The sequence below is a fragment of the Myotis yumanensis genome, unplaced genomic scaffold (assembly GCF_028538775.1).
Source record: "Myotis yumanensis isolate MYYU_CA2020_CCGP unplaced genomic scaffold, mMyoYum1.0.hap1 SCAF_14, whole genome shotgun sequence".
Classification (NCBI taxonomy): Eukaryota; Metazoa; Chordata; class Mammalia; order Chiroptera; family Vespertilionidae; genus Myotis; species Myotis yumanensis.
In genome coordinates this window covers 912,751-924,979 of record NW_027223765.1, presented here as the reverse complement: position 1 = coordinate 924,979, position 12,229 = coordinate 912,751, and the positions used below count along the sequence as shown (strand labels likewise).

The window sequence follows — 12,229 nt, the reverse complement described above, 5'->3', positions numbered from 1 at the left end:
CGCTCCCCTACCCTCCCCCCCACACACACATGAGTAACAGGAACCTCAGCAGAAGGGCCTCTCTAGGCCGGGAGGCCATGTACAGGCGGGTCGGGTTCTGCAGGACTGTCTCCTGGAGGCGCCCAGAGCCCGATGGGGGGAGAGGGGGGAGGCGCCAGGCTCTTGTTTCTTTCCTCCTCACCTGAGGGTGTTGCTTATTGATTTTATTTATTTATTTTAATGTATTTTTATTGATTTCAGAGAGAAGGGAGGAGAGATAGAAACGTCAGTGATGAGAGAATCACTGATCAGCTGCCTCCTGCACGCCCCCCACTGGGGATCAAGCCCACCACCCGGGGTTGTGCCCTGAGCAGGAATCCAACTGCCACCTCCTGGTTCACAGGTTAGTGCTCAACCACTGAGCACCCTGGCCTTAATCCTCACCCAGGGATTTCTTCTTTTTATCGATTTTCAGAGAGAGGGAGAGAGAGGGAGAGAGAGAGGGAGAGAGAGAGACAGAGAGAGAGAGAGTGGGAGAGAGGGAGAGAGAGGAACCTAAATGTGAGCGAGAACATTGACCTGTTGGCTCCCAAATGCTCCCCAACCAGCGATGGGGCCTGAGAGCAGGGAAGTGCCTGACAGGGAAGGAACCGAACCCTTTGGGTCCAGGACGATGCTCAAAAATCACCTGAGCCACCGCCCAAGGTACCCGTCCCGCCCCCCATTTACTGATTTTCAGGAAAAGAGAGACACAGCCACACGGGCTTCACTGCGGCGAGAGAAGGCGACCCAAGTGACACTGAGGTCTGAGGAGGTGGCTTTCCCAGACTTTATTGGTTAGAGCGCAGGGGCCAGGGCCAGGGCCAAGCAGAACTCAGGGCTATTCCTTGGGCGAGAAGTTCGTTTATGACTTCCTGAGTATCCTGCCAAATCTCTGCAGCCCATCCCCAAACTTGTATCCACCTCTCTTGATGATATTGCTCAGCTTATCGAAGTTGAATCTGACGTCCTGGATCTGTGCACGGGGAGGAAACGGGCTCATGTGGGGCTGGGCCCGGGTCAGGAGCCCCCACCTGCACCCCCTTCCAGGGCCAGCGAGGCGCCTTGGGGCCCAGCTGCCCCTCGCCTGTGACCTTGGAGCCTGTGGTGAGCCCCCACCCCTTAAACAGATGGGGAAACTGAGGCCCAGAGATGGCTAGTGGCTTCCCCAGGTCCCAGGGCCCATCCAGCGAAGCCGAGGCGGGGCCAGACTGAAAGCTCATCAGCACAGTGAGCGGCTCCCCAGCCTCAGCAGGAACCTTCTGGAAGGTGGCTGCATGCCCCCTGCTGGCCCTCACCAGGAGTCTGAGACTGCAGGTCGGGGTGGGGGTGGGGGCCTGGGAGGGGGCCTTTCTAACAGGCTCCTGGGCAGGGACCCCACTCAGATCCAGGCTGGGGCTGGGGGAGGAGGGGCAGGGGGCTCCCTGGGCCCAGGACGCTCCAGGGCCACACCCATCGGCCCCCAGGTCTCAGAAGGGGCCGCTCACCTCCTCGCAGACAACGTCATAGTAGCCGGTGTCCTGGTCCAGGGTGAGGGTCCCCGCGCACTCCTTCACCAGCTGCAAGGGCGCAGGTCACACCTCCACCCGGAGCTGAGCCCTCCCGGCCGCCCCGTCCCTGGGAATGGGCCCCGACGCCTCCTGTCCAGCATCTCGGGGCGCCCCAGCCCCAGCTCACCCCGTTCTCCTTGAAGTCACACTGCTCCGGGGGCTGCCGCGTTGTCCTGGGGCACACAGTCTCCTTCAGGGTGAAGTTCATGGGATTTGGGGTGTCTGGGTTCAGGTCCTGGCGGGAGAGAAAGTGGGGAGACCAGGGCTGGGCCTCTGCTTGCTCCCCTGGTCTCACCCGCCCCGCCCCCTCCAAAGAGAACAGCCTTCAGCAGCCCCTGCCCTGTCCCTGGCGCTGGTTTGGTGCTGGGTGTGGGCAGGGGGAGAGGGCAGAGCCCGCCCAGCTCCAAGGGGACCCGGGGCGCAGGGCCTCCTGGGGCCTCCTGTGTGGGAGGCAGATGAGCACAGGACACTCAGAGCAGGGCCGTGTCCTGGTCCGTTTGGCTCAGGGCACCTTCAGTCCTGGGTTCAATTCCTGGGCAAGGTCACAGGCCCGGGTTGCCGGCTGGATCCCCAGTAGGGGGCGTTCAGGAGGCAGCCGATCCATGATTCTCATCATGGATGTTTCTATCTCCCTCCCTCTCCCTTCCTCCCTGAAATCAATAAAAGTCTATTTTAGCCCTGGCCGGGGTGGCTCAGTGAATAGAGTGTCAGCCTGCAGACAAAGGGACCCGGGTTCAATACTGGTCAAGGGCACATATCTCCATTGCAGGCTCCTCCCTGGCCCAGGCCTTGGTCAGGGTTTTTGTAGGAGGCAACCAATCATGTGTCTCTTTCACATCGATATTTCTCTCTGTCTTTCCCTCTCTCTAAAAATAAATGGAAAAATATCCATGGTTGAGGATTTTTAAATAATAATTAAAACATATCTACATATTAAAAATAAATAAATAAAGCAGGGAGTCACACCCCAGCCCCGATGGCCTGCTCTTCCCTGGACCCAAGAGCCCTGAAGCCTGAGTGGGGGGTGGGGGGACCTCGTTGCACAGAATAGATTGGCAGGCGGGAGCGGCCTCTGGGAGGGGACACAGCCCTGGGAGGTGCCCTGGAGGACTGGGGACCCCTGGAGGGAGCAGCCGCCCTGAGGGTGGCCAAGCAGAAGCCAAGGGAGTGGCAGGAGGCCAGAGCAGAGCCCCTCCCGCCCTCCACTCACGCCCTGGGGCTGCGGGTCCTGCTGCAGGAGGCGGTAGAGGCTGGCCTCCCGGGAGCGCTGGTTGAAGTCCTCTACAACCAGGCGCACGGCCTCCTCGTAGCTCAGGGTCCAGGTGGCGGCGAGAGGCCAGGGCATGGCCAGGCCCAGCAGCAGCAGCAGCAGCGGCCAGCGTCCCCAGCACAGGCTGTTCCTCTGGATCTCCATTTCCATGAGTGGAGTCCCCCCCAGCACGCAGGGCCCCCTTTATGCAGCCCGGCCGAGCCCCCCTGCCCGGGCCCCGGCGGTTGGGCTTGCCTCAGCTCCCTGTTGCCTCACAGGCTGCTGCTCGGTGGACGAGGTCGCTCCTGGGCAACGTGAAGAAATGGTTTCCCCATCTCCCCACCTGCTCCTTCTTCCTCCTGGGACACTTCCCCTCTCCCCACCCCATCCCCCGCCTGGCTCCTGCACCCTCTCCCTTCCTCCCCTCTGAATGCAGCCTCAACCTCCAGACACCACTGCCTCCAGGCTCCAGGCTGCCCAAGACCAAGGCAGGTTCCTCACCATCGTCACCATCCTCACCACCCTCACCATCCTCACCATCTTCACCACCCTCACCATCCTCACCATCCTCACCATCCTCACCATCGTCACCATCATCACCATCCTCACCATCCTCACCATCTTCACCACCCTCACCATCCTCACCATCCTCACCATCTTCACCACCCTCACCATCCTCACCATCCTCACCATCATCATCATCCTCACCATCGTCACCATCCTCACCATCCTCACCATCTTCACCACCCTCACCATCCTCACCATCCTCACCATCCTCACCACCCTCACCATCCTCACCATCATCACCATCCTCACCACCCTCACCATCCTCACCATCCTCACCACCCTCACCATCGTCACCATCATCACCACCCTCACCATCCTCACCATCATCACCATCCTCACCACCCTCACCATCCTCACCATCCTCACCATCATCACCACCCTCACCATCCTCACCATCATCACCATCCTCACCACCCTCACCATCCTCACCATCCTCACCATCGTCACCATCATCACCACCCTCACCATCCTCACCATCATCACCATCCTCACCACCCTCACCATCCTCACCATCCTCACCATCGTCACCATCATCACCACCCTCACCATCCTCACCATCTTCACCACCCTCACCATCCTCACCATCCTCACCATCTTCACCACCCTCACCATCCTCACCATCCTCACCATCATCATCATCCTCACCATCGTCACCATCCTCACCATCCTCACCATCTTCACCACCCTCACCATCCTCACCATCGTCACCATCGTCACCATCGTCACCATCCTCACCATCATCACCACCCTCACCATCCTCACCATCATCACCACCCTCACCATCTTCACCATCCTCACCACCCTCACCATCCTCACCATCCTCACCATTGTCTCGGGGCTCCTTTGGCTGCTGATGACCCATTTCACACACACACCCCCACCTTCAGGAGCCCCCCTACCTTCTGCTGACATCAGGGCCTGGAGTCATTTTTTTAATGCATTTTTATTGATTTCAGAGAGGAAGGGAGAGGAGTGAGAGACAGAAACATCAATGATGAGAGAGAACCATGGATTGGCTGCCTCCTGCACACCCCACACTGGGGATCGAGCCCACAACGAGGGCATATATCCCTGACGGGCCCTAGAATTGTGACCTCCTGGTTCATAGGTTGACAATCAACAACTGAGCCCTGCAGGGCGGGCAGGGCCTGGAGTCTCCTTGCTCCCATTGCCCGTCCCCAGCCCTGCAGGCCCCAGGCGCCAGGCTGCTGCATACACCCCACCTCTCCTCCCCGGGCCTTCCTGCTCTCTCCCCTCTGCCTGACACGCCCGGCCACCAACCAAGCCCTCCCTGACCTCCAGCCAGACGGGGCCACCGTCTCCTCTTTGCTCCCAGCCTTCGGGACGTCTCTTCCCATTTGATCCCAGATGAGCCCGGTCAGTGCTCTAGTGGAGACAGGCTCGGGCGGCTGCAGGGAGAGAGCACCTGGGAGAGGAGAGGCCAGCGTGCCAGGGGCCCAGCGGCAGCATGGACATGCAGGCCAGCTCCCCTGGGAGTGGCCGTGCGGCCAGGAGGCCTGGGGTCGCTGCTGGCCTCTTGGCTTGGGGGCCTCTTGGGGTTGGACATCTGGGGTGCAGGGTGCTGTTGCGCACTCGGTTTTGGGAGAAGGAAGGAGAAATGGGCTTGTGTGCAACCTGGTTTCACAGCCGGGATTGCCCCAGGGGCTCTGGACCAGCCGGGCCTGCACACGGGCCCTGGAGAGAGGCCGGGAGGAAGTCAGCCCAGGGCACAGGCCCCTCAGCTCTCTCCTGGGTCCCTCAGCTTTAGTTCTGGCTTCAGGGTCCCCAAGGAGCCAAACCAGGAGAGGACAAGGCATCAGTGCTGGCCCTTAGCCCAGGGCAGGGCCCGCCCAGTCCTGCTTCCTCTAGGGCAGACCCCACCCCTCAGAGCGCCTTTCCCACTGGCCACAGGGACCTCTGCCTGGGCCAGCCCCGCACACGCCTCCGGCTCAGAATCAGCAGAGCCAGGGGCTTCCCCAGGTCCTCCGACGCCTGCAAGTCAGGATGGAGCTCGGGGGTCGCCTTCCCTCTCTGGGCCACAGCACAGGGTCCAGGCTTCCAGCCTCCAGGCTGAGCCCCAGCCAGGCCGGGGGGTGCGGGTGGGCGTCCGCCACACAGGAGGGAGGCTGACCAGATGCCCCGACCTGCAGGGCATGCATCGTGGGTACTCCGCACCAAATCCTGCAAAGGAATGAGAGGATAGGAGACGCGAGGAAGTGGAGGCAAGACAAAGTTCTGATCAAGCCTCAATTTTATTTTTACAGCGGGTAGTATTTATGTTGCTCTAGAGGACAGGGGTGGGCAAAGGGGGTCCATGGGCTGTAACCTATCATTAAGGATGTAACAGGCTTTGGAATGTCGCAGCTATGCGCTTATCAGCGGAGATGTAGCAGCTTTGTGCTTGGTGACGGTATGTTATCTTTTAACTCCAGGCCAAACCGGGAATTGGCTTGGAGGGGCCATAAACCTATTATGCTGTAAACTGGAGATGTATATGTGATTTATAATGGCTCCCAACATTTCCTCCCTTTCCATTTAGTTAAGGGTGGGCATTAACTGACTGGGGGAGTAGTGACCTGGTTCCTCCCATGAGATCGGCAGATCTCACCTCTGGTGGCTCTTGGTATCTTTTGGGGAGGAGAGGCAGAGCCAACAATTATATATGTATGGATACCAACCTCTATGCAAACCAGGTGTGCTCACAGAGAAATCCAGAGGCGGTCGAGAAAATTTTGATTTTCTGTTTTGACCTTCCCTTGCAGTGCTTTGCCCTGCACCCAGACGGTACCCATACCATTCCTCTATATAGAGTGTAGGTAAGCATTCCTCTGGCTTTATGCTGTCCCCGTGGGGAGGGAGCCCTGGCAATCATTATAATCACGTTCTCGGTCTATAGTAACTAAACGGTGGTAGTGAACCTGAATGGGTTTGGCCAGGATGCTATCAATTTGCTGTTTGACAAAACTTGTCAGTTTCTTAAAAGCCCATGGACCAAAGGTTAAAATTAACAGTAAGCTGACAAGGGGGCCAAGTGCAGGAAGCAGGTAGGGGAGTAGGCCACTGAGTCCGCTCCAAAGGGGGTTTTCGAACAGCTCTGTTCGCCTTTTGACCAGATCTTCCTGGAGTTTTCTTATCTTGTCTTCAGACGATTCCAGATTTGTTGGCATAAAAACAGCAGCGTTCCTGTAGGGCTAAACATATTCCTCCCTGCTCTGCTGTAAGTAAATCTAATCCTCTTCTATTTTGTAAAACTACTTCTGCTAGGGAGTCAATTTGGTCTTGGAGATCATTGATAGTACCTGAAAGAGCCTGAACATCATTAATTAATTGATTAGATAATTTATTATAGGTATGTAATGCGGTTCCTAATCCAGCTGTGCCAGTGGCCACAGCTCCAGAGACGCCCAGTCCTATAAGTAAAGGAATAAATTGGACAGCCCGCTTACTGCGTCCAGCAATGTAATCAAGGCTGGGTAGGGGGACAGGTTCTCCCCCTGGAATAATGTCAATGTCAGGGAGAATACTAGCCTGAACACATAATCCTGTCCAGTTTAAAGGTAGAGCTGTATAGGCCATATTACCTCCACATACAAACACTCGTCCAGGAGCGGGGCAAAGGGAGGAACTGTGATTGTGAACGGGAGAGCAGTTAACAAAGCTAACGAAGCCTACATCTAGATCATAACTATTATTCTGGGGGGGGGTTTTGTAGACATGAGGAAAAGTTGAATGCAACAGGTTGAGTTCTAAAGGGCAAACTGAGGGTACAATTATTATTAGAAGTGATGTTACTGATGTCATCTGGAATGACAAGGGGCATAGGTGTACCTAGGGTCATACATAGCCAACAGTTTTCTGCAAGGGATGGATTGGAGGCATTTAAAGCACGGAGTGATATAAAAAGGGTATTTTCTCTGCTGCACAATCTGCTGAACCTACTTAAATAGTAAGAATAAGCTTTGGTCGCTAAACCATTTCAACTGGGCAGTTTCAATTCTACTTACTAGGCCCGAAGCACGAGAGGAATCAGAAATTATATTAATAGGCTGTTGGAAATCTGCAACGCAGCCTTAATAGCTTTTAATTCAATTCTTTGCACAGAAGTATGACTGGTCAATATAACTCGGTCAGAATTTATAGTATGATAGGCAGCTTTTCCATTTGATGACCCATCAGTAAAAACAGTTAAAGCTCCAGGAATTGGTTCCTGCGTAGTATTTTTTGGAATAATGATGGAGGTCTTATATAAAAATTGTAAAAGTTTATCTTTTAATAAGTGACAGCTAAGTTCCCCTGAATACCCACTTAACCCAATTTGCCAATTTTAAGTCAGTTTGAAATAACATTTATTCTTTTAACTTTACTTGTCCTAAGTTATGGACAGTAAGTGACATTAATTAAATTTCTGGTATTAGTCTTTGGGTAAATTTACATAAACTTTGTTTAAGGAGACAAAACACAAATTTTTTAATTTAGCTTTTGAGGCCCAATATATTGATTTTTAATTTTAGTTAGGCATCTGAAGGAAACCTTTTTATTTCCTTCCAGACAGCTTTCTTTCTCACACAAGCAACAAATGTAAGAAACATGGTTGCCTTTTGAGATTTTAACAAATACTGCCGCAAAGCCATATATTTCAAGTGATTATTTTATTTATGGTGACTAATTATTGTCAGATTTAGTATTTTAACAACAATCTGTAAATGTTAGTGAAAGGGTGAGGGCTATGCGCTCCCCGCCATCTCCTCCATGTTGGGGCCACGTGTAGCCTTCTTCCCGGAAGCCCAGGCCTCTGCTGGCCACGCCCGGGATTTTAAACTAACCAATGACAATCAAGGGAAGTGCGCGCCATAGATATGACCACATCCTGTGTAACAAGACCCGGCTCACGCCTGGCCAATCGGCAGGGCCCACAATCCCCTTGCGTCACCCCCCTATTTAAGCCGATTTTCCCATGGGAGGACACTCTCTCTTCCTGTCGCCGGGCTGGCCGGGAGCAGGGCCGGCCGGCCGGGAACGGGGGGGTCGGTCTAGCTAGCCCAAAAATAAAAGGTCCTTCTGCTGTTGCATCGAACTGGCTCCCAGTGTGGAATATTCTTTGGGGATCTTGGAATCTGGGCACAACATTTGGGGGCTCGTCCGGGATCCTCAAACTCCATTCAGGGACGCCCAGCTCGGAGGACTTGGCTGACCGCGGTATGTGTCGTTTATGTTTGTATTTGTTTGTTTCTGTGTGAGCTCACTTCTGAAATCTGTATTCGCCCACATTGATCGTGGACGCACGAGGACAAAGGGCGGGAGGAGTCGGGGGACGCCTCGATCCTCCATCTGTATCTGTAGAACTAGCTTTGCTTCCGAGGTCGGGAAATCTGTAGGCGGGTAGCTTCCGCTGGCTGTAGAACTAGCTTTGCTTCCGAGGTCGGGAAATCTGTAGGCGGGTAGCTTCCGCTGGCTGTAGAACTAGCTTTGCTTCCGAGGTCGGGAAATCTGTAGGCGGGTAGCTTCCGCTGGCTGTAGAAGTAGCCTTGCTTCGTTTTCGGTTTTTACCATCATGGAGTTGGAAGATTATTTTGGTTTCGCGTCCATGGAGTTGGAATACTGTATTTTAGGGCCCCTTAGTTGTCTGTGTTTGTGTTTTTTTGGTTTTATTTTGTGGATTTACTGGATAGACATTATGGGACAGACTCAAACTACTCCTTTAAGCATTATGGTCTGTCATTTTAAAGAGGTAGAGAAAAGAGCCAGCAACCTCAGTGCGGAGGTTCGGAAGGACCGGTGGCGGGCCTTTTGTTCCAGGGAGTGGCCGACTTTTAATGTCGGGTGGCCGCCGGAGGGGACTTTCGATCTCCCTACCATCTGCCGGGTTAGGGATATCGTCTCCCAGCCCAAGGAGGGACATCCTGGTCAACTCTCTTACATTGTTACTTGGCAGGACCTCGTGGAAGATCCACCATCTTGGCTTAGGCCCTTCCTACCTCCACACCCTCCGGAGCCAGAACCCATTCTTGCCTTGCAGGAAGCGGAGAAGAGGAAGGAGAAAAGAACCACCCTGCCGTCAGCTCCAGCTCCCCCCTACCCGGTTTTGCAGGGGGGAACTGAAGAAGAGTTAATTTTTCCTCCCCCATATCATTTCCACAGGATGCCGGAGAGATTTGATCCTGCCCTGTGGCGGGAAGCTGACGCAGTTCCGGGAGTACCTGGGGGCGGAGTTCCTGGAGTGCCTGGGGGCGGAGTTCCGGGAGTGTCTGGGGGCGGAGTTCCGGGAGTGCCTGGGGGCGGGGTTCTGGGAGTGGCCTCAGTTCCGGTTCCGGTAGGAGGCCCGCCTCTCACCCGGCAAAGAGCTCAGCGGGAACTGTCTGTCGCAGCCCCCGACTCCACTATTAAGACCTTGCCCTTACGGGCCGCTGGACCCCCGGATGCGAATGGCAACCAGCCCCATATCTATTGGCCTTTCTCAACTAGTGATTTGTATAACTGGAAGGCACAGAACCCTAAGTTCTCTGAAAAGCCGGGGAGACTTATTGACTTGCTAGATTCTGTTCTTTTCACCCATCAGCCCACATGGGACGACTGTCAGCAGCTTTTACAGGTTCTGTTCACAACGGAAGAGAGAGAAAGGATCCTCAATGAGGCCCGGAAGATGGTTCCTGGTGTGGACGGAAATCCAACCACAAACCAGGCCCAGATAGATGCCTCTTTCCCTTTAACTAGGCCTGAATGGGATTTCAACACGGCAGAAGGTAAGGAGAGGCTCTCGGTCTACCGTCAGACTCTAATGGGGGGTCTCCGTAGGGCTGCTAGGAAGCCCACCAATTTGACCAAGGTAGGGAACGTACAGCAGGGAAAAGATGAGTCTCCAGCTGCCTTTCTAGAACGGATCATGGAGGCATATCGCACCTACACCCCCATGGATCCAGAAGCCCCTGAGAATAAGGCAGCTGTAATCATGAGTTTTATAAACCAGTCAGCCATGGACATTAGAAAAAAACTGCAGAGAATAGATAGATTAGGAGAAAAGAGTTTACAGGATTTACTGGCAGTGGCAGAGAAGGTGTTCAATAACCGAGAGTCCCCTGAGGATAGACGAGCCCGCGCCATGGTGGCTGCCAGTGACAAGCAGACCCGAAACCTGGCCAAGATTCTGCTAGCCACCACCACGGAGTCCCCTGAGGAGCGGACCCGCCGCCTTCGCCAGCTTGCTGATGGCCAAGAAAGAGGTAAGGAAACCGCCCGGAGTGGGAAGAAAAAACTGCAACAGAACCAGTGTGCTTACTGCAAAGAGATAGGGCACTGGGTCCGAGAATGCCCAAAGAAGGCCGGTAAAAAGGGAAGCAAGACGGACCGGGTGGAGGTCTTGGAGCTGGAAGGACTGAGTGATTAGGGGAGTCGGGGTTCGGACCCCCTCCCCGAGCCCAGGGTAACTCTTAGAGTGGAGGGGACCCCTGTTGACTTCCTTGTCGACACTGGAGCACAACATTCGGTTCTCCGCACACCTCAGGGGAAGCTTGCTAATAAAAAGTCCTGGGTGCAAGGGGCAACTGGCATAAGCCAGTATCCATGGACTACCCGAAGAACAGTAGATCTAGGAACGGGCCGGGTATCCCATTCCTTCATGGTAATACCGGAGTGCCCCTACCCCCTTTTAGGACGGGACTTGCTAACCAAGATTGGAGCCCAAATAACCTTCAGACAAGGGGGGCCTCAGGTTACCGATAGCGAAGGCCACCCCATCCAGGTTCTGACTCTGAGACTGGAGGATGAATATCGCCTACACCAGGGGGCGCCCCCAGTAGAGAACAATATAGATAGATGGCTGCAAGAATTCCCCACAGCCTGGGCAGAGACGGGGGGAGTAGGACTGGCCGCCCACAGGGCCCCAACCCTGGTTGAGCTAAAACCAGGAGAAAGCCCGATAAGAGTAAAACAGTACCCTATGTCCCAGGAGGCTCGGAAGGGAATCCAGCCTCACATCCGGAGACGGCGAAGCCTAGGGGTACTGGTTCCATGCCAATCTGCCTGGAACACCCCCCTCCTGCCGGTCAGAAAGCCCCACACGAATGACTATCGACCAGTCCAGGACCTCCGGGAAGTAAATAAAAGGGTCCTGGATATACACCCAACCGTTCCTAACCCATACACTCTCCTAAGCTCTCTGGCACCCTCTAGAGTCTGGTATACCGTACTAGACTTGAAGGATGCCTTTTTCAGCCTGCCGCTAGCGCCTCAAAGCCAGCCCCTGTTTGCCTTCGAGTGGCACGACCCAGAGGAAGGCTACAGTGGACAATTAACCTGGACGCGATTGCCCCAAGGATTCAAGAATTCACCCACCATCTTCGACGAGGCGCTGCATGAAGACCTTGGTGAGTACAGGAGAGAGCACCCCAATCTCACCCTCCTTCAGTACGTAGATGACATCCTGATTGCTGCCGATACTGCCAAAGATTGTGAACAAGGGACCAAAGATCTGCTGGCCACCCTAGGGACCTTAGGGTACCGGGCCTCTTCGAAGAAGGCTCAGATATGCCAAAAGAGGGTGAGTTACCTGGGGTACATACTGGAGGGCGGACAGCGGCGGTTGTCAGATGCTAGAAAAGAGACAGTCTTGAAAATCCCTGCTCCCACCTCCCGGAGGGAGGTGAGGGAGTTCCTAGGATCGGCTGGCTATTGCCGCCTCTGGATACCAAGTTTTGCTGAGATCGCCAGGCCCCTATATGAAGCCACCAAGGAGGGGAAGGCCTTTAAATGGACTGAGACAGAAGAAATGGCCTTTAATCAGATAAAGAAAGCTCTTTTAGCTACTCCAGCCCTGGGCCTACCAGACATTACAAAGCCCTTTCGCCTCTTT

General features: G+C 54.7%; 1 protein-coding gene across 1 annotated transcript; it reads right to left on the bottom strand.

Annotated features, from left to right (window-relative positions):
- Positions 1–838: 838 nt before the first annotated feature.
- LOC138992426 (protegrin-2-like) lies at positions 839–2,982 on the bottom strand. The gene is made up of 4 exons (XM_070391205.1): positions 2,779–2,982; positions 1,696–1,803; positions 1,506–1,577; positions 839–994 (listed from the first exon to the last, which is right to left on the bottom strand). Exons 1-4 carry the CDS (start codon positions 2,980–2,982, stop codon positions 884–886), a joined length of 495 nt encoding a protein of 164 aa, XP_070247306.1. The 3' UTR covers positions 839–883.
- Positions 2,983–12,229: the final 9,247 nt, after the last annotated feature.